Source organism: Zonotrichia leucophrys, chromosome 26, assembly GCF_028769735.1.
Source record: "Zonotrichia leucophrys gambelii isolate GWCS_2022_RI chromosome 26, RI_Zleu_2.0, whole genome shotgun sequence".
In the NCBI taxonomy this organism is placed as follows: Eukaryota; Metazoa; Chordata; class Aves; order Passeriformes; family Passerellidae; genus Zonotrichia; species Zonotrichia leucophrys.
In genome coordinates, this window is record NC_088195.1 from 4,182,872 (window position 1) to 4,205,024 (window position 22,153).

The 22,153-nt window shown below is 50.0% G+C and overlaps 1 protein-coding gene across 1 annotated transcript in view; it reads left to right on the forward strand.

The window, feature by feature from the left end:
• The window catches only part of MAPKAPK2 (MAPK activated protein kinase 2), a 43,098-nt gene extending 22,083 nt beyond the window's left edge, over positions 1-21,015 (forward strand). Inside the window, exons 2-10 of the mRNA XM_064733228.1 lie at positions 11,391-11,530; positions 14,061-14,125; positions 15,595-15,674; positions 16,933-17,059; positions 18,274-18,349; positions 18,466-18,590; positions 18,838-18,923; positions 19,206-19,286; positions 19,971-21,015. Of these exons, the coding sequence (XP_064589298.1) occupies positions 11,391-11,530; positions 14,061-14,125; positions 15,595-15,674; positions 16,933-17,059; positions 18,274-18,349; positions 18,466-18,590; positions 18,838-18,923; positions 19,206-19,286; positions 19,971-20,114 (924 nt within the window). The 3' untranslated portion in view covers positions 20,115-21,015. The remainder of the gene's footprint in view (positions 1-11,390; positions 11,531-14,060; positions 14,126-15,594; positions 15,675-16,932; positions 17,060-18,273; positions 18,350-18,465; positions 18,591-18,837; positions 18,924-19,205; positions 19,287-19,970) is intronic.
• The last annotated feature ends 1,138 nt before the right edge of the window (positions 21,016-22,153 follow it).

Sequence of the window (22,153 nt, forward strand, 5' to 3'; positions counted from 1 at the left end):
GATGTGGCACAGCAGGACGTGGCACCTCGTGGCCATGGCTCGTGCCTGGGCTGCTGCTGCTCCTCACCCAGAGCCTCCTGCAGGGATGAGCAGGGGGTGAGTCAGCCAAACCCAGCCCTGGCTGCTGCTGGGGGCTGGAAGGAAGAGGAGGCTCCCAAAACAAAAACATAGGAACTGAATAGGCCCCTAATTTTGTTTTTCTCAGAGAAATGAAGCCAACACTCTTTATTTGTCTCCTTTAAACACCAGCCCCAGCCTGTTGCTGGCTGTGAGTCAGCGGGGATGCTTCGTGCTGCTGCCTCATTGCCATTTACCTGCTCTGACTTTTCCCTGGGAGTTTTACAGCCCCTTCCCACCCACCTCCATCTCCTCCCTCCAGCCTCATCCCCTCATCCCCATTCAGTGACTCCTTGCTCTGCCTTGAGCCCAGCCTTGGTAACACCAACAGGGGGGAAATTTCCCCTCTGGTATTTTTGGAAGTTTGTGCACTGCCCCAAAGCCTCTGCCACGCTGACACCCTTCCCTCAGCATCCAGGGTGCTGCTCCTGGATCCCCACTTGGACATTTCATCTCCAGGAACATTTCTGCTGCTGGGAAATGGGCTCTGCAGCACACGGGGGGCACGGGCCCCTGGCAGGTGGCTCTCATTTAAACCCAGGCCTCTCTTCTGCTGCCCTCCTTTGTGTGCCTCGAGAGGCTTTTGTTGCTGCCTGAAAAGGCTGAATGGCTGCTGCATCTGTCACCGAGGGACAGAAATGCTCAGCAGATGCCCCGGGCAGGGGGGGCTCTGGGGTGGGGGGTCCTGAGCATCGCCCACCGGGCAGGGACCCCACAAACAGGGGAGCACAGGGGCTTGTGCAGTGCTGGGGGGTGAGAGAGGCTCCTTGTGAAAGCAGCGTGTGTGTAAGAGCTGCCTGTGTGTGTAAGAGCTGCCTGTGTGTGTAAGAGCTGCTTCTGTGTGTAAGAGCTGGCTGTGTGTGTGTCAGAGCTGCCTGTGTGTGTAAGAGCTGCCTCTGTGTGTGTGTGTAAGAGCTGCCTGTGTGTGTGTGTCTGTGTGTGTGTGTGTGTGTGTGTGTTTTTGTCAGCTCACCTCTGCTCAGCCTCTCTTGCCTCTCGTGTCTCGCTCTCTTCAATCTACACAATTCTCTCTCACTGGGATCCTTTCTCCAGCCTTTCCATTCTCCCCGAGGCGGGAGAGCCTGGAGGATGGAGCTGATGGTGAGAGGAGAACCTGGAGGATGGAGCCGATTGTGCTCCTCTGGGTCGTTTCCTCAGTATCCACCCAGCTGTGGTGGCACTGCCCCATCCCTCTGTGCTGGGGAAGATGAAACACAAAAGCCTTATAAATATGATTGTCTGGCAAAAGATTTTGAGAATATGGAAACTATAAGTGAGAATGAAATGAAAGCAAGCTTTGAGAGCCCTCAGTTACTGAACAACTGGAAAACAATGGTGTGGCCAGACTGAAGGTGGAACAACACTCGCTGCTTGCAGACAGGCCCAAGGGTCAGAGCAGACCCTGCCAGCTTGGCAGAAGGGGCCCAAAGAGGAGAGTTTAGGGTTTAAAATGTAACACAGTGTGGTAATGTAATGATTCTTATAGGCTGTATGGAAATGCTGTAGGATTTGTATGTTGTACTAGATTGGTTAGTGAGAATCAGAATATTCAACACAGAAGAAGATTTATGTATTGTAATGGGAACCTCACTCTCTTACTCTCTTATCCTCTCTTTTACTCTCTCATCCTCTTTACCACTCTCTTGCCTTCTCTCTCTTTACCTCTCTCTTTACTTCTCTCAGTCCTGCTCCAGCTGTGGCTGGCAGCTCCCAGCAGGGCCCTGCACCCAGGCCCTTTGCAATAATCCCCAAGTTCCAAGCCCAGAAGAAGATTTATTGTATTGTAATGGGAACTTTGCTCTCTTACCCTTTTTGCCTGGGCTGCAGGACCGGGCACGCTGTGGGCAGGATGCTGCTGGACCCACGTGTGCTCCTCCTCCGGACACGTCACCTCTGCTCTCTGGCTTTCCCCAGGCAAAACAAACGTGAGGATGAGGCTTTCACCTCTTCTGTTGGGGTTCAGACTCTTTCTGTGGCTCTTTGGGTGTGGGCAGAGCAGAAATGAAGCCCAGCTTGGGAAAGTCCCATCACCAGGGCAGCAGGGCAGGTTGTGGTGGGTGGAAGCAGCGGGGATGGGGTTAAGGTAAAGATTTATGTAAGAACCACGATGATGTGGGGGAGGCTTCCTGAGCTGCACCTTTAATTGTTACTGCCTTGTGGTTCAACCATGAATTTCCCTCTGTTTGGTAACACAATTCCTCCCGGGGGCTCTGGGGCTCGTGATTTTATTTCTCTTTTGTAGCTCATAAACAGCAAAAGCGGAACCGAGCTTTGCTGCTTCCTTGTCCTTGTGCTGCCCTCTCCCTCCCAGCCCTGTCTGGCAGGGACTGGGGTGGCTTTGGGCTCATTACCTGTGAGTTCCCAAAATATTCTGGCATTACAAGCTCAGCTCAATGCAGGGAGAGGTGGGAACAGCCTGTGCAGAGCTTCCAGCCCTACAAATGTGTGAAGCAGCTGACGCCAGTTGGCAGCGAGTTTGCAGGGGAAGATTAGAAGAGGAAAATCCTTTGAAGAGAAACCCTTTTGCTTTATTAGGAAAAAATGCTCCTTGCCCTGTGCTAGCAGGGTCAGGGGAATCCAAAGGCTGTGTGTGTGTGATCCAGGCTGGGGGAAGCTCTGCTTTGCTTCCCCGCTGATAATTTGGGGGATGACAGCCTGCCTCTCTTCGCTGTAGGTTTATTCTTACTGCAACTCCCAAAGAGTTTTTTTTAACCCCTGTGCTGCAGACAGGTCTTAAGGGGGGCTCCTGGGGGTGGTTTGGGGCTGCCCCTGCTGGAGGGGTGGGTGCTGTTCTGCTGAGGACTGAGGAAATCAGGTGGGATCAAAATACACATGAGAATAAAACCACCCTGCCTGCAAGAGCAGCTGGAGAGCCCGGGGTGAGCATGGGGCAGTGCTGGAAAATGGACAGCTCAGCACACACCCCAGTGGGAGCCTGATCCTCACTTTCCATGGAAATTGCCCGTGGGAGGTGAGTTTTCCCTCTTGCCCATCTGAGTGTGCTTGGCTCACCGAGGGGCAGCAGCGTTTGGGGCTGGGGTGGCACCGACAGCGAGGAGGGACAGTGGGACAGGAGGGGCAGCGGGACAGGAGGGACAGTGGGACAGGAGGGACAATGGGACAGGAGGGACAATGGGACAGTGTCCTCAGCGACCTCCGGCCGTGCCTGGGGAGGAGGGAGCTTCCTTTTCCAACCTGTCTGTTGTGACTCATGGAGCATCATCCCAGGAGGGGGCGGCGAGACTGAATCAGTGGTGCCTGAGGACACACTGGGAGAGGGAACGTGAGCGTGGGCAGCTGCAGCCCCTGCTTTAGCCTGCCTTCCTTCCTTCCTTCCTTCCTTCCTTCCTTCCTTCCTTCCTTCCTTCCTTCCTTCCTTCCTTCCTTCCTTCCTTCCTTCCTTCCTTCCTTCCTTCCTTCCTTCCTTCCTTCCTTCCTTCCTTCCTTCCTTCCTTCCTTCCTTCCTTCCTTCCTTCCTTCCTTCCTCCTTCCTCCCTCCCTCCCTCCCTCCCTCCCTCCCTTCCGCCACTTCCTTCCTTCCGCCACTTCCTTCCCTCCTTCCTCCCCTTCCTTTCCTTCCGTCCCCCACCTGTGCTGTGCTTGTCCTCAGGTGATGGGGGGGAAATTCTGCTCCGTGTGGTGCTGAGCTCTTCCTTGGAGCTGAAGCTGATTTTTGAAGCCTGGATTTGAGTTTGGGTTTGCTCGGGGAATGCTGTTCCCCTGCAGAAGCCCTGATGAGCTGTTGTGTTTTCAGGATCTCCTTCCAGGGTTTGTTTTTCCAATGTGGGAAGAGCCCAGAGGTGCTGCTGGAGCTCGTGAGGAGCCTTTGGTCCTGAGCATCTGATGGATGGCAGCACTGTGGGAGCTCTAATGAAGCTAATGAGGTGTTTAGAGGAACACAGAGCTAATTTCTCTGGCAGCATGGAAAGGCTCCTGGGGGAGCAGGGCTGAGCCAAGGCTCAGGATGGCAGCATCTCAGAGGTGTCAGGCTGCTGGGAGGGGAGCTGGAATGAGGCTGAAAGCTGAATTTCCTCCCGAATTGCCAGCAGCAGGCTGGAGTGGCTCTGTCCCTGCTCTCCCTCCTTTCCTGCAGGGAGGTGCCCTGGGCAGCAGGGATGGGATGGGACAGAGCTCTCCCCTGCCATGCTGAGGGGACACCAGGGTGCTCTGGGATGATGAGCTGGTGTCTGGACATGTGCAGTGTGTTGGGAAGGGTGGAAGTTTGACAAGGTCTCACAGATATGTGTGCTTGGCAGAAAGATTTTTAAATGTAGAGTCTGATGAAGAAATAGAGATGGAAGCAAGTTTTGATAGAGAAGAAAAGAATTGCTGAGCCAGTTTTACTGGATAACCAAGAAGGCAAAAGGTGTGTTGGTTAGAAGGGGGTTTTATGACTTAGAGCAAAGGATAAACCCACCCCAAACAAGATTTTTTTACCAAGCAGGAAGATAGCACAGGCAAACAAATCAGCAAATGCAGCAAGTAGAAAAAAGGTCTCAGGATTTTCTACTGCAAGAAAACTGAAAAACAACTTCTAGCTTAAACTGTAATGTGCCAACTTTGAGTGACTGGAGAACAGTAACATGAATATGGTAATGATAGTAGTTATGATAGGCTATAGATAAAAGTTAAGGTATAGATTGTGTGAAAAACGCCAATCACTTGTTTTTAAAATTTTAAAAGTTTAATAGTAATAAAATGGTTATAAAAACAGTAATACAATTAGAGTAATAATAATTTGGACAATTTGAATTAGGACAATATGAGACAACAAATACAAAGAGTTATGGACAGTCCAGGTACCTTTTCTGGGCAAAATAAGCCTGAAAAAGGACCCACGTTAACAGAGGATTAACCCTTAAAAGCAACAGCCTGTTGCATATTCATACACCTCATCCATGATGCATAAATTCCATTCAAACACAGGATTCTGTCTGGGCAGTGTCAGCTTCTTCCTCTGAATCCTGACAGCACCTCTGAGGTTGGAAGAAGTTCATTTCTCCTGATAAAGAGAGCAATAAATTCTTTTTCTCTGAAAGATTCAGGTGTCCTGTGGCTGCTATCTCACTGTGAGTCCTTTCTTTAAAAAAAATATCCTACATAGCACAGTTTCTATTTTAACAATTTTTATAACCTAAAACTATATTTAACATGCTACTTAAGAGAATTGACACAGCATCACTTTCTAACACAACACATACAATATTCATTTGAATATTTGCAAAAAGCCAATCATAAAATACATGCGTTTTTCACAGATTGGTTCTACTGTATTAAGATGCTGAGCAAAGAAAAGTATATAATGCAATGTAACTAAAAGAAAAGTATTTAATGCATTGTAACCAAAACCAAAGGGTCTCCAGGCCTGCCTGCAGCTGGAGCTGACAGCTGTGGGCACAGCTCTGTCACCCACAACCCTGGGCTGCTGTGACATCTTGGATGGAATAAACTGCATTTTGGAGAGCCCCTGGAGTCCTGCATCCCTCATTTCAGCTTTTACAGCACTGGCTGCAGATGTGAACACCTGGAGCACCCAACAAGGGGATGCAGCTCTGATTCCTGCCCGGGTTTGCTCAGAGTTGGTGGCAGAGCTTCCTCTGCAGCCAGCGCTGCCCTTGTGCCCTGCCCGGGGACACTTGTGTAACACAGGGATCCGGTTACTGCCCTCCGGCTGCCGAGCCCTCCTCTCCAGCAGGAGCAGGCAGGAAATGCAGCGTTTTCTGTCTGAAATAATGCAGAGTTGGATCTCCGAGGAGCCCTTCTTTGGAAGTGTGAAAAACGCCAATCACTTGTTTGTAAAATTTTAAAAGTTTAATAGTAATATATAAATATATAATAGCAATATAAAAATATATAATAGTACAATATAAATATAATAGTAATATATAAATATATAAATATAAATATAAATATAAATATAAATATAAATATAAATATAAATATAAATATAAATGTAATAGCAATATATTAATATAAATATAATAGTAATATATAAAATATAACTATAATAGTAATATATATAAAAATAATAATGCAATTAGAGTAATAATAATTTGGACAATTTGAATTAGGACAATATGAGGCAATAGAAACAAAGAGTTATGGACAGTCCAGGTACCTTTTTCTGGGCAGCACAAAAGGAGCCACGTTAACAGAGGATTAACCCTTTAAAGCAACAGCCTGTTGCATATTCATACATCCCATCCATGATGCATAAATTCCATTCAAACACAGGATTCTGTCTGGGCAGTGTCAGCTTCTTCCTCTGAATCCTGGCGGTGTCGTCCTGGATTTATCCAACATCACAGCAGAAGATGGAGGCCAAGAAGAAGAAGGAGAAAGGCTGGACACACCCAGTTCCCTCCATCTTGCCCCTTGAACCCCATTCTAGAAACCCCAAAATCTACTTTTTTTCACATGGTGATAAATTCATTATTATTCTACCTAAACTGTTGTGGCTTGCTGATGTTCATCTAAGGTTGGTAATTTGCTCCATGGGTCATAACCAAACCCAGAGGTGTTTTGGGCTCTGTGCCAGGGTCTCTGAGCCCCCTGGCAGGGGTTTTGGTCATTCTGGACAGCCAGAGGGATGTGCTGAGTTCCCACATGCCATGGCTTGCCTGTTGGATTCTGCTCTTTTCTGACCCACAGATGGGGCAACTGAGAGGTGTTTTAAAAGCTTTTATTCCATTTTCATTCTCATGTGAAGAGCAAGACAATGCACCCTTCATATACAATTCACACCATCTCAATCAGAAGCCAACTGTTTCTTAATTGCAATACATAATAAGTGTTGCTTGGCTTATCAGGTTTCTTAATATCATAAAATATACTGAGAGTTCATTGAAATCATAGAGGAAATATTCTTAATATCATAAAATACACTGAGAGTTCATTGGAATCATAGAGGAAATATGCTTGCCTGTTGGATTCTGCTCTTTTCTGACCCACAGATGGGGCAACTGAGAGGTGTTTTAAAAACTTTTATTCCATTTTCATTCTCATGTGAAGAGTGAGACAAAACAGGTGTTACAATTCACACCATCTCAATCAGAAGCTAACTATTTCTTAATTACAACACACTATAAGTGTTGCTTGGCCTATCAAATTTCTTAGTATCATAAAATATACTGAGAGTTCATTGAAATCATAGAGGAAATATTCTTAATATCATAAAATACACTGAGAGTTCATTGGAATCATAGAGGAAATATTCTTAATATCATAAAATACACTGAGACTTCATTGAAATCATAGAGGAAATATGCTTGCCTGTTGGATTATGCTCTTTTCTGACCCAGAGATGGGGCAACTGAGAGGTGTTTTAAAAACTTTTATTCCATTTTCAGTCTCATGTGAAGGGTGAGACAACACAAATGTTATAATTCACACCATCACAATCAGAAGCTAACTATTTCTTAATTACAACACACTATAAGTGTTGCTTGGCCTATCAACTTTCTTAGTATCATAAAATATACTGAGAGTTCATTGAAATCATAGAGGAAATTTTCTTAGTATCATAAAATATACTGAGAGTTCATTGAAATCATAGAGGAAATATTCTTAATATCATAAAATATACTGAGAGTTCATTAAAATCACAGAGGAAACTTTCTTACAACTTGATAGTTAGGTCATAGGAGTCAAATCTACTTTTCAATCCCTCCTGCAGCAGCAGTGGGGAGTGCATGTGGCCTTCAGCTCCCCCTCACCCTGCTGCCACCAGGAACATTTCCTAAATTAACCAAACCATTGCCTTAATGAGGCCTAATCTGCTCCTCTGGAGGCCTCTCCATGCCCTGTCCGTGCAGAGCCAGCAGGGGATGGAGGGAGCAGCTGGGTCACAGCTGGGTGTGCTGAGAGCACCAGGGCAGCTCTTTGCTCCCAGAGCTTGTCTGGGTACAAAAACAAACGTCAGGGCTGTGCTGGGGCAGGTAATGGAGGCTGCTGCTGCCTCCTGCTTCATTAGAAATCCAATTAACCTCCTAGAAAAGCACTCAGAGTGACCTCTAGAAACGGGATGTATTTTGCTGTACCTCTGCTGTTTGTCTTGTGCAGAATGATGTTAACTAGCTGCTTCCTGCTGCTCCATTTTCCTGCAGCATAATTACAAATTGTTTTGTTTTTCTCTTTTCTCTTCAGCTTCCTGGCTCCCCATGCCAAGGCTCTTCAGAGTGGGGCTGCAAAAAATAGCCAGGCTTTTCTCAGTCCCCTCTGCATGGCTCCTCAGGGGCTGGTGTTACTCTTGCTTATGGTTTTGCCTAATGCAGGATGCAATTTTTAGGGTAATTAAGCAATAGAGGAGGAAGGAGAGGGTGTCCAACCTCCTGCCCTGTCTTCCTTTGCCCCAAGGCTGTTGGTGTGAGCAATTTCAAGTTGTGCAAAGGTTGGCTTTGCACAGAGCTTCTGGTGGTTTGGTGCCAACAGTTTCCCACAGGTTCCCACAAGTTTCCTCTGCCTGGGGAAGCAGGAGAGGAGGTGGCAGAGGGTGACCAGAGCCTGGGGTGGTGTTTTGGGTGAATGGCTGAAGGGAGAGGTGTGACCACAGCCATGGATGGTGTTTTGGGTGAATGGCTGAAGGGAGAGGTGTGACCAGAGCCATGGATGGTGTTTTGGGTGAATGGCTGAAGGGAGAGGTGTGACCACAGCCATGGATGGTGTTTTGGGTGAATGGCTGAAGGGAGAGGTGTGGCCACAGCCATGGATGGTGTTTCGGGTGGGTGGCTGAAGGGAGAGGTGTGACCACAGCCATGGATGGTGTTTTGGGTGGCTGGATGGAGGGAGAGGTGTGACCACAGCCATGGATGGTGTTTTGGGTGGCTGGATGAAGGAGAGGTGTGACACAGCCATGGAGGTGTTGGGTGGCGGATGAAAGAGAGGTGTGACCACAGCCATGGATGGTGTTTTGGGCGGGTGGCTGAAGGGCACATCCTCTCTGTACCTTTCCCTGTGACAAAGGACAGCTGCTGCTCTGGGCAGGAATGCAGATCACCAGGGTTACTGTGCCAGGGCAGCACCATCACTGAGTGTTCCATCTATTCCATTCCCACCAAAGCTGGGGGTGGTGTTTTGGGTGGGTGGGTGGAAGGAGAGGTGTGACCACAGCCATGGATGGTGTTTTGGGTGAATGGCTGAAGGGAGAGGTGTGACCACAGCCATGGATGGTGTTTTGGGTGGCTGGCTGAAGGGAGAGGTGTGACCAGAGCCATGGATGGTGTTTTGGGTGAATGGCTGAAGGGAGAGGTGTGACCACAGCCATGGATGGTGTTTTGGGTGAATGGCTGAAGGGAGAGGTGTGACCACAGCCATGGATGGTGTTTTGGGTGGGTGGCTGAAGGGAGAGGTGTGACCAGAGCCTGGGATGGTGTTTTGGGTGGGTGGGTGGAGGGAGAGGTGTGACCAGAGCCATGGATGGTGTTTTGGGTGGCTGGCTGAAGGGAGAGGTGTGACCAGAGCCATGGATGGTGTTTTGGGTGAATGGCTGAAGGGAGAGGTGTGACCACAGCCATGGATGGTGTTTTGGGTGGGTGGCTGAAGGGAGAGGTGTGACCACAGCCAGGGATGTTTTGGTGCGGGATGAAGGAGAGTGTGACCACACCCATGGATGTGTTTGGGTGGGTGCTGAAGGCACATCATCTCTGGCTTTACTGTGCGCTGGCAGGACCTGAGGTCCACCTCATTCAGTTCCATCAAAGCTCTGTGTGGATGGGGTTATCTTGGTGGGTGGGTGGAAGGAGAGGTGTGACCACAGCCATGGATGGTGTTTTGGGTGGGTGGGTGGAGGGAGAGGTGTGACCACAGCCATGGATGGTGTTTTGGTGGGTGGGTGGAAGGAGAGGTGTGACCCAGCCATGGATGGTGTTTTGGGGGTGGTGAAGGGAGAGGTGTGACCAGAGCCTGGGGTGGTGTTTTGGGTGGGTGCTAAAGGGCACATCCTCTCTGTGCCTTTCCTGTGACAAAGGACAACTGCTGCTCTGGCAGGAATGCAGATCACCAGGGTTACTGTGCCAGGGCAGCACCATCACTGAGTGTTCCATCTATTCCATTCCCACCAAAGCTGGGGGTGGTGTTTTGGGTGGGTGGGTGGAAGGAGAGGTGTGACCACAGCCATGGATGGTGTTTTGGGTGAATGGCTGAAGGGAGAGGTGTGACCACAGCCATGGATGGTGTTTTGGGTGAATGGCTGAAGGGAGAGGTGTGACCAGAGCCTGGGATGGTGTTTTGGGTGGCTGACTGAAGGGCACATCCTCTCTGTGCCTTTCCCCATGGCAAAGGATGCCTGCTGCTCTGGGCAGGGTTACTCTGCCAGGGCAGCACCATCAGTGAGTGTTCCATCTAGAAACAGGCTCTGTGTGGATTTTGGGAGTTAATCCTTGTTCCTGTGAGTTCCCCTTGCACTGAGAACCACCTGGGTCCTGCAGAGCATCCCAGGGCTGATGCTCCTCTGCTCCTGGGGAGAGCTCAGAGGGGTAAAATGACTTTTCTGTCTGAATCTTGGTAAAATGACCAAAGCTGCTGTTTCCTGCAGGGTGGGGGTGTGTGTCCACATCCCCCTGCTCACTCTGCTCCAAGGGACAGAGCTGCTCCAGAGGCTGAGCCCGGCCCCAAAACTGCTGGAGACAGGAAGGAAAATGAGCTGGGCTCAAGATAGACACGTTTGTTGTTCTATATTTAGGAACACAATAATTAAGGCTGGCTGTTTATCCTGACAAACATCATAACTAATAGGCTGTGGCAGACAAACAAATCCTTCCTGCACCTGGGAACTCTGAGTTGTCTCTGGGAAGGGCAGGGGGTTCATTAAAGAGCTGTAATTTAGGGAACATCTGGATGTTTGCTTTGTCCCTTCCCCAGGCATGGGTGCTGGTGGGCTCTGAATTTGTGGTGAGGGAGCTTTTGTGGGTGGCTGGGAAATGATGGGGGACAGCACAGCAAGGGTGAGGCTGAGGATGCTCGGTGGCACCCAGGGGTGCAGTGATGGAGGTATCAGCGTGCAGAATGGCTCCTGAATGCAGTAGATCTCGCTGGTGGGGCACTGGGAGGTGGCAGGGAGCCCGAATAAGCTTTTGTGAACCTTGGCAGGAAGGGCAAGCCGAGGGCAAACGGCTTCTCAGACTTCCCACTAGATGGGGATGGAGGCATTGTCAGAGCGCTCCGTGCGCCCGCAGGGAGCACCCGGTGCTCGTCCCCGTGTCACGGAGCCACCCGGGGGTCACGACCCTGCTGCCCGGGGGTGTCTCGGGGCTCACAGCGTGTCCCTTCTCCCGCAGATGCTGCAGGACTGCCCCAAGGCCCGCAGGGAGGTGGAGCTGCACTGGCGAGCGTCGCAGTGCGCGCACATCGTGCGCATCATGGACGTCTACGAGAACCTCTACCAGGGGAGGAAGTGTCTGCTCATCGTCATGGAGTGGTGAGAGCCCGGCCCGTGGGCACTGCAGGGTGCTGGGGGGCTGCCAGAGGGGGGTGGGCACCTTCCAGCCCTGGGGATGCCAGGGGGATGGCACGGTGGTGTTGGAGGGATGGGGACAGCCAGGGCTGCTGGCTCTGAGTCATCCTGAAAACGCTCAGCTCAAGGCCTGTGGTTCTCACAGGTGGGTCATAACCAAACTGCCTTTGGCCACCAAAAGCTGGGGGAGGTTCCTGGCAGGTTCCTGGCAGGCTGTGGTGGGGCAATGCCCGAGCTGGCAGCGCTGGTGCCGCCCTGGCACCGCCTGCAGCAGCAGCAGCAGCTCTGCTTTGGGTAGGAGCTTGGTATGAACCTGGGGACGAGGAGGAGGGATGAAGGGGAAAGTATTGAAACCACATCCCAACCGCAGCTGTGATTTGATGCAGCTTCCTTGCCAAAACCTCTCCCCTGGCAAGCTGGCAGATCGCCCGGGGGGGCAGCGGGTGCAGGAGCGGTGCCAGGGCACGTGGCACAGCACCCCCAGAGCAGCTCCTGCGGCGAAACAGGCACTGAGAACCACCCTGGCACTCTGGGCAGCCAGGCATGGGCAAGGGGAGGCAGTGGGGAGAGAAAGAAAGAATGGCTGAGGGGTAGGAGGAGAGTCCCCAGGATTGTCTGTGTGAGCAAGGGATGCTGTGGAGTAGCTTCCATTGCAAGGCAGGTTTTGATTTTCAGCAGGAGCAGGCTCTGGATCCCTCCTGACAGGCTCTGGATCCGTCCTGACAGGCTCTGGATCCCTCCTGAAAGGTTCTGGATCCCTCCTGACTGCTCTGGATCCCTCCTGACTGATCTAGATCCATGTTTTGAGGCTCTGGATCCCTCCTGACAGGCTCTAGATCCATGTTCTGAGGCTCTGGATCCCTCCTGACAGGCTCTGGATCCCTCCTGACTGCACTAGATCCATGTTTTGAGGCTCTGGATCCCTCCTGACAGGCTCTGGATCCCTCCTGACTGCTCTAGATCCATGTTCTGATACTCTGGATCCCTCCTGAAAGGTTCTAGATCCATGTTTTGAGGCTCTGGATCCCTCCTGACTGCTCTGGATTCATACTCTCAGGCTCTGGATCCATCCTGACAGGCTCTGGATCCCTCTTGACTGCTCTGGATCCATCCTGACAGGCTCTGAACCCCTCCTGACTTCTCTCTATCCTTCTCTCTATCCCTCCTGACTGCTCTGGATCCCTCCTGACAGGTTCTCCATCCCTCCTGACTGCTCTGGATCTCTCCTGACTGCTCTGGATCCATCCTGCCAGGCTCTGTGCAGCACAGGGTCCCAGGGGCTGCAGGCTATTGCTGCTGCAGATGTCACTGAATGTCAGGGAGATGCTATCAGCGCTGAGAAAGCCAAACTGTTCCTGCTTCAGGCAGATAAGGCAGGGCCAGGAAGTGCCATTATCCCTGCTCTCAGGGAGAATTCTCCCACACCTCAGTCCTGAGCTCTGTGGGAGCTGCATTTCCCCTGAGGGTACCTGGGGATGGAACCCACCAGTGGTTCTCCAGCACCTCCATGGGACCTGGCCGTGCTGCAGCGGGGTCAAATCTGTGCCCCAGCTTGGGGAGCTCTTTGTGACACTGCTGGTGCCTCACCCTGAGCTTTGCTCAGCACTTCTGTGCTGGGTCATGGTGCTGCTGAGGCAGTTGGCTCGTGAGCAAAAGGAGGCCACGTGTGCTGGGAGTGCTCTCACCAATTTCAAGCCACATTTGCTGCCTTTACTGTAAATGTGTTTTTGTGGCTGCTGGGGCGGCCACGCCCGCCCAGCTCTGAGCCTCTGCCCTGCTCCTTTCGGGAAGGAGGAGGCTCTGAAGTGCCCCAAAACATCACCCAAGGTCTTGGATGGAGAAGGGGATTGATTCCTGCTCAGCAGCAGAGGGTTTGGTGGGATGGAGCCACTGTCATGGATATATTTTGTGAAAAATCCTTTTGCTAGGATTTTTTCTTCTGAGAAGCTGAGAGGCCTCAGAAATTAAATGTAACCAATGGTTATCTGCTGCTGTGGAATGCAACAGGTGCATCTGTGATTGGTCTCATGTGGTTGTTTTTAATTAATGGCCAATCACAGTCCAGCTGTCTTGGACTCTCTGGTCAGTCACAAGATTTTATCATCGTTCTTTTCTATTCCTTGTTAGCCTTCTGATGAAATCCTTTCTTCTATTCTTTTAGTGTAGTTTTAATATATGATTTTATATAATATATATTTTAATATAATATACAACTTTATATAACATATAATTTATATAATTATATAATTATATATAATTTATATTTAATATAATATATAATTTTATATAATATATTTTATATAAATATACAATTATATATTTATATATTTTATATAATATACTTTAATATAATATATAATTTTATATAGTATATATAATAAAATAATAAATCAGCCTTCTGAAACATGGAGTCAAGATTCGCATCTCTTCCCATGTGGAAGTTGCCTACAAATTCAACAAGCCAAGGTGTGTAACAGCATCTCCTCTCTTGCAGCTTGGATGGTGGGGAGCTCTTCAGCCGCATCCAGGACAGGGGAGACCAGGCCTTCACAGAACGGGGTATGAGCCCACACCCCGCTGGCCTTTCATCCCCTCAGTTTAACACCCTTGGCCTCTCAGTCCCCTCCATCCCCTCAGTGTAACATCCTGGCCTTTGAGTCTCCTCCATCCCCTCAGTGTAACACCCTGCTGGCCTTCCATCCCCTCCATCCCCTCAGTGTAACATCCTGGCCTTTCATCCCCTCCATCCCCTCAGTGTAACACCCTCCTGGCCTTTCATCCCCTCAGTGTAACACCCTGGCCTTTCATCCCCTCCATCCCCTCAGTGTAAAACCCTGGCCTCTCACTCCCTCCATCATCCCCTCAGTGTTACTCCCTGGCCTTTGAGTCCTCTCCATCCCCTCAGTGTAACACCCTGGCCTTTCATCCCCTCCATCCCCTCAGTGTAACACCCTGCTGGCCCTTCAGTCACCTCCATCCCCTCAGTCCCCTCTATCCCCTCAGTGTAACACCCTGGCCTTTGAGTCCTCTCCATCCCCTCAGTGTAACACCCTGCTGGCCTTTCAGTCCCCTCCATCCCCTCAGTGTAACACCCTGCTGGCCTTTCATCCCCTCCATCCCCTCAGTGTAACACCCTGCTGGCCCTTCAGTCACCTCTATCCCCTCAGTCCCCTCTATCCCCTCAGTGTAACACCCTGACCTTTGAGTTCCCTCTATCCCCTCAGTGAACACCATGGTTTTTCAGTCCCCTCCATCCCCTCAGTGTAACATCCTGCTGGCCTTTGAGTGCCCTCCATCCCCTCAGTGTAACATCCTGCTGGCCTTTGAGTGCCCTCCATCCCCTCAGTGTAACACCCTGCTGGCCCTTCAGTCCCCTCCATCCCCTCAGTGTAACACCCTGGCCCTTCAGTGCCCTCCATCCCCTCAGACACTCTTCTGGATCCCCAGCAGAGTTCTGCACTCAGAGAATGAGGGATGTGGGTGCAAGGGGTGCTGCTTTTCATGTTTGCCTGAGAATAGGGTTAGGGGGTATTTTCTCAGCTGCTCCCACACTCCTGTCAGAAACACCCACCTCCCTCAAAAAGTTAAGTCCATGGGAACTTAGTTAAGACCATGTGGATCTCATAGATCTCATAGATCTCACTCCCTCTACTCCTCTGACCAGGAAAAGCAGCCACACAACCCAGACTCTGAGCCCATTGCCCCCTTGACTTCCCATCCTAAGGGGAAACCTTTCCCAGCTGCATTCCTTGCTGCTTGGGTGTCCTAAACAGTGCAAGCCCCTCCTTGGTGTTAGGGCCAGGGGCTGGGCTCTGCCCCATCCCTTCCCCTGGAGTTTCTGGGAGCTGCAGGCTCCTTTCCCAGGGATGGGGAGTGGCACAGACTCCATGGACAGGGGGACTGCAAGCAGAGCAAACCCCTTTGACCTCAGCCAGGTTCTTTGGCTGCTAGTTTGTAGAGCTCCCCAGGGAGCAGTGCCCTTTTTAACTTGCTTCTGAAGGCTTCTGTTGGTTTCTTTGCTGCTTCAGAGGCTTCGGAGATCATGAAGAGCATTGGGGAAGCCATCCAGTACCTGCACTCGATCAACATCGCGCACCGGGACGTGAAGGTACCACCCTGAGCCCCCCTGGCAGTGCCAGGGCCCAGCCCTGCTGCTCCATGAGGCATTCACGTCCTCTGAACAGAGATAATAATTCTCTCTCCCAGGATTTTTCCTGGGGAAGGCAGTGAGAAAGCTCAGAGGAAAACAATTCTTATCTCTGCTTGCTGCTCCTGTTGTTTAGCACGTGTGGAATGTGTTATGGGGATTGTAGACTGAAGAACATGGTTGTTTAGACTGATTGATTAGAAAAAATAACTGTTTAGACTGATTGATTAGAAAAAAGCTGTGTTGTGACTGTCTGGAGACAGCCATGGGTTTTTCTGTAGCATTTCTTTAGTGTAGTATCTTTTTAGTGTAGTGTGAAAAACGCCAATCACTTGTTTTTAGAATTTTAAAAGTTTGATAGTAATAAAATGGTTATAAAAATAGTAATATAATTAGAGTAATAAAAATTTGGACAATTAGGATTTAGTTCAATATGAGACAATAAGAACAAAGAGTTATGGACAGTCTGGGTACCTCTTTCTTTTACCTTTTCTGTCTAAATCTTTGTAAAATGGCCAAACCTGCTGTTTCCTGCAGGGTGAGGTTGTGTTTCCACATCCCCCTGCTCACTCTGCTCTGAGGGGCAGAGCTGCTCCAGAGGTTTTATCTACCAGCAGCCCCACAGCTTGTTTGTAAAGACAAATCTACCATTCCTCTCAATCCCATATCCCTGATTTCCTGCTTATGACCCAAGGTGGGTCCAAGAGGACCGGTGTCACAGACATCTTTTATGAAAAATCCTTTCCTTAGGACTTTTTCTCCTGAGAAGCTGAGAGGACTCAGGAACAAAATGTAAACAATGGTTATCTGCTGCTGTGGAATGCAACAAGTAGATCTTTGATTAACCTGTGTTAGTTGTTTCTAATTAATGGCCAATCACAGTCAGCTGACTCAGACTCTGTCTGAGACAGAAGCTTTTGTTATCATTCCTTCTTTTTCTATTCTTATCTAGCCTTCTGATGAAATCCTTTCTTCCATTCTCTTAGTATAGTTTTAATATAATATATATCATAAAATAATAAATCAAGCCTTCTGAAATATGGAGGCAGATCCTCATCTCTTCCCTCATCCTCAGACCCCTGTGAACACGGTCACAGACCGGGCTAAGGCACAGGCCTAAATCCTGGATACCTCAGGAGGAATATTCCCCAGGAAAGCTGTGTTGGGTGTTGGGGTGACCCTCACGGATGGCTCACTCCTTGTCCCTGCGTGTTCCCAGCCAGAGAACCTCCTGTACACCTCCAAGCGGCCCAACGCCGTGCTGAAACTCACCGACTTCGGCTTCGCCAAGGAAACCACCACGCACAACTCGCTGGCCACGCCCTGCTACACGCCCTACTACGTGGGTGAGTGGAGGAAAATCGGGGGTAGGAGGGTGGGGATGGATGGAGATGAGAGATCTCTGCAGCCAGGGCTTGGAATTCGGGGTTTATTGCAAAGGGCCTGGGTGCAGGGCCCTGCTGGGAGCTGCCAGCCGCAACTCGGAGCAGGCCCCAAAGAGGAGAGAGGTGAAGAGAGAGCTAAAGAGAAAGAAGGCAAGAGCCTGCTAAAGAGGATGAGAGAGCAGGGTTCCCATTACAATACAATAAATCTTCTTCTGGTCTTGTAAATTGTGGTTTATTGCAAAAGGTTTGGGTGTAGGGCCTTGCTGGGAGCTGCCAGCCACAGCTCAGAGCAGGCCCCAAGGAGGGAGAGAGAGGTAAAGAAAAAGGTAAAGAGAATGAGAGTGTAAGAAAGAGAGCGAGGTTCCCATTACAGGACAATAAATCTTCTTCTGGTCTTTGAATTTGTGGTTTATTGCAAAGGGCCTGGGTGCAGGGCCCTGCTGGGAGCTGCCAGCCACAGCTGGAGCAGGACTGAGAGAAGTAAAGAGAGAGAAGACAAAAGTGTGGTAAAAAGGATGACAAAGTAAAAGAGAGGATAAGAAAGTAAGAGAGCAAAGTTCCTGTTACAATACCATAAATCTTCTGTGCTGAATATTCTAATTCTCACTAACCAATCTAGTACAACATACAAATCCTATAGCATTTCCATACAGCCTATAAGAATCATTACATTACCACACTGTGTTACATTTTAAACCCTAAACTCTCCTCTTTGGGCCCCTTCTGCCAAGCTGTAGGGTCTGCTCTGACCCTTGGGCCTGTCTGCAAGCAGAGGGTGTTGTTCCATCAAAAGGGGATCACCTTCAGCTGGCCACACCATTGTTTTCCAGTTGTTCAGTAACTGAGGGATCTCAAAGCTTGCTTTCATTTCAATCTCGCTTATAGTTTCCATATTCTCAAAATCTTTTGCCAGACAATCATATTTGTAAGGCTTTCCTGTTTCATTTTCCCCAACAGGTGAGTGCCTGGGGGCTGGCCTTGGGGTTGGTGTAGGAATGTGCCCCCTGTTAAAAGTGACAAAACCATCTTTTGTCCCCTGGCGCCTGCAGCAGAGAGCTGGGGGCTGCTCCAGGCAGAGCTTCCCACAATGGCTCTTGGTGTGTCCATTGGGGTGTCAAAGCCCTCTCACTCAGTTCTTACACTTGGATTTAGGATTTTCTTTCTGTTTTTACCAGCTCCAGAAGTGCTGGGCCCAGAGAAGTACGACAAGTCCTGTGACATGTGGTCCCTGGGTGTCATCATGTATATTCTGTAAGTCTGAGAGCTCCTCTCCCTCTGCAGTGCTCACCTCCTGCTCCTGCACTGCCTTGTGCCCCTGGGGAGGTTTTTGGGGTGCCACACTGAGTCTGTTCCCCCTCCTGGCACAGGCTGTGTGGGTACCCCCCCTTCTACTCCAACCACGGCCTGGCCATCTCTCCTGGCATGAAGAAGAGGATCCGGATGGGCCAGTACGAGTTCCCCAACCCCGAGTGGTCCGAGGTGTCAGAGGAAGGTAAACGTGATCCCTGTGGGGCCTGTGCCCAGGCTGAGGTCTCCTTTGGAGGGCTGGGAGGAGCTCAGAGCCCTGGCTGTGGCAGGAGCCACCTCTCAGCATCTGCACCTTTTGCCGAAGGGTTTGTGCAGGGTCAGGTGTGTGGCACAGGGGAGGGCACACGGGAGGGCACTCGGGGGTTTTGGGGCTGGGGCTGGAGCCCCCCAGGAGCTGCTGCAGGCCCCTGACCCTGCCCCAACCCCTGCAGTGAAGCAGCTGATCCGAAACCTGCTGAAGACAGACCCGACCCAGCGCATGACGATAACGGAGTTCATGAACCACCCCTGGATCATGGTGAGATGGGATCATGGGATCATGGGATCATGGGATCAATGGGATGAGATCCATGGGATGGGATGGGATGGGATGGGATGGGATGGGATGGGATGGGATGGGATGGGATCATGGGATGGAATGGGGTAATGGGATCCATGGGATGAGATCCATGGGATGGGATGGCATGGCATGGCATGGAATGGGGTAATGGGATCCATGGGATGGGATGGGATCCATGGGATGGGTTAATGGGATGGTATGGGATCCATCCCAGCTCACGCTCCTCCCCTCTCCTGGCAGCAATCCATGCAGGTGCCCCAGACCCCGCTGCACACCAGCCGTGTGCTGAAGGAGGAGAAGGACCTGTGGGAGGATGTGAAGGTAAAACCTCTCTCTGTCCCTGTCTGCGAAGCTCTGCACCCCTCTGTCATGTGGGGAATGTCCTCTCCTGGGTACTGCAGACCAGGCTCGTTCACTGTCCCTAAAAGTGTTCAGAACTGCATAAATGTGGCACTTGGGACATGATGTAGTGGTGGAGTGGCTGTGTTGGGTGAACATCTTTTATGAAAATCCTTTCCTTGGGATTTTTCCTCCTGAGAAGCTGAGAGGCCTCAGGAACAAAATGTAACCAATGGTTATCTGCTGCTGTGGAATGCAACAGGTGCATCTGTGATTGGTCCATGTTGGATGTTTCTAATTAATGGCCAATCACAGTCAGCTGGCTCAGACTCTGTCCGAGACAGAAGCTTTGTTATGATTCCTTCTTTTTCCATTCTTAGCCAGCCTTCTGATGAAATCCTTTCTTCTATTCTTTTAGTATAGTTTTAATATAATATATGTCATAAAATAATAAATCAAACCTTCTGAAACACGGAGTCAGATCCTCATCTCTTCCCTCATCCAACAGCCCCAGTGAACTCTGTCACACCATCCTGCTCATTTTATGCCTTCTAAGGTAGCTCAGCTATTTGGGTGTGAAATAGATCTCCAAAAGCTCAGAGACCTGGCTTGAGGAGACCATAATTCACCCTGGAGGGCTTTGCTGATGTCTCTGTGTGCCCACAGGAGGAGATGACCAGTGCCCTGGCCACCATGAGAGTGGACTACGAACAAATCAAGATCAAGAAAATCGAGGATTCCTCGAACCCTCTGCTGATGAAGAGGAGGAAGAAAGCCAACCCCCCCGAGCCCACCACGCTGCCCCACTGAGGGCCCTGCCCACCAGCCCTCCAGAAAGCAATAACTATAAATATATATATATATATATATTTTTTAAGGAAAAAAAAAGACAAAAAGAAACAGACTGTTCTATCGAGCGCATGGAATTCAGACATTTATACCAGACTAGTTATTTTTAGCTACTCACCTGTGTTTCTGACCTTTCTGGAGCAGGTGGTGAGATCCTCCCCCCCCTCAGATCCACACCTGCAGCCAGGGATTTTTTTGTCCTGTAGGTGAACGCCGCCAATAATTGGATTTTTATTTTTCTTTTGTGAAACAGTTTTGATTTATATATATATATTTTTTTTTTTCTTTTCCTCCTCCTTCCTTCCAAAGACATGGAAACTCCTGTGGTGACCTTTTTAGGGTATAGAACATATAAATATTTTTTAAAAACTACTGTAGAGCTGAAACCCAGACAGAGTGTTCCCTGTGTGGATGCTGGCTAGAAGCAGGCTCCAGGGACAGAGAGCTGTCCTGCTGTCCTGGGGAGGGTCCCAAATCAAGCACAGGAGCCAAAAAGCAGCACCCCAGCCCTCCCTGTCTGTCTGTCCATGTGGGGTGTGTGTCTGTCTGTGGGCCTGCAGCTGCTCTGAAGTCTTTAGTCCATGGATGATGATGATGATGATGATGATGATTATTATTATTATTATTTTGTCACTTCGTTAAATGTGTTTGAATGGGGAAAAACAATTTTTTAAGGTTTAGTTTTTAGGTGATCTTTTTAGACACTGTATGGAATTTTAATTTGTTTTGCAAAACTGGTTTTTATCCCCCCCTCTTTTTTTTTTTAATTTTTTAAAATTGTTTTTGTCTGTTGGCTTATACTAATCTTCCCAGTCTGCTCTTCAGTCCTTTGGATTAAAGACACTCAAAGAGTCACAAAGTCTCTCCTGTTGCTTGTGTGGCTGTGAAGAACCCACAGTGCTCCAGCTGCTCTCTCTCTGTGTCCTAAAATTGCTTTTTTTGCCACCAGAAAGGCTGAGCCCCCCTGGGTGTTCTCTGGGGACACAACAGCCCTTTGCTTGGGGACAGAGGGACATCCCTGCCCAGCACGTGTCACCCCTGGGCTGGGGCTCTGGGCTGATGTGGGATGGGGTGGGATAATGGTGTGGGGTGCTGTGGGAGGGTATGGGGTGATGTGGGGTGCTGTGGATGCTGTGGGGTGCTGTGGGATGGGGTGGGGGGCTATGGGATTGTGTGGGATAATGGTGTGGGGTGCTATGGGGTGATGTGGGATTGTGTGGGATGATGCTGTGGGGTGCTTTGGGAGAGTGTGGGGTGCTGTGGATGCTATGGGGTGTGGTGGGATGGGTGGGGTGCTATGGGATTGTATGGGATGATGCTGTGGAATGATGCTGTGGGGTGCTGTGGATGCTATGGGGTGATGTGGGGTGCTTTGGGAGAGTATGGGGTGATGTGGGGTGCTGTGGATGCTGTGGGGTGCTGTGGGATGGGGTGGGGGGCTATGGGATTGTGTGGGATAATGGTGTGGGGTGCTATGGGGTGATGTGGGATTGTGTGGGATAATGGTGTGGGGTGCTGTGGGGTGCTGTGGATGCTATGGAGTGTGGTGGGATGGTGTGGGGTGCTATGGGATTGTATGGGATGATGCTGTGGAATGATGCTGTGGGGTGCTGTGCGGTGCTTTGGGAGGGTGTGGGGTGCTGTGGATGCTGTGGGGTGCTGTGGGATAGTGTGGGGTGCTATGGGATTGTATGGGATGATGGTGTGGGATGATGTGGGGTGATGTGGGATGCTTTAGGAGGGTATGGGGTGATGTAGGGTGCTGTGGGGTGCTATAGGGTGATGTAGGATGCTTTGGGAGGGGATAGGGTGATGTGTCGTGCTGTGGATGCTGTGGGGTGATGTGGGATTGTATGGGATGATGCTGTGGGGTGCTGTGGATGATGCTGTGGGATGCTATGGGGTGATGTGGGGTGCTGTGGGTTGATGTAGGATGATGAGGGGTGCTGTGGATGATGTGGATGATGGTGTGGGGTGATTTGGGATGCTTTAGGAGGGTA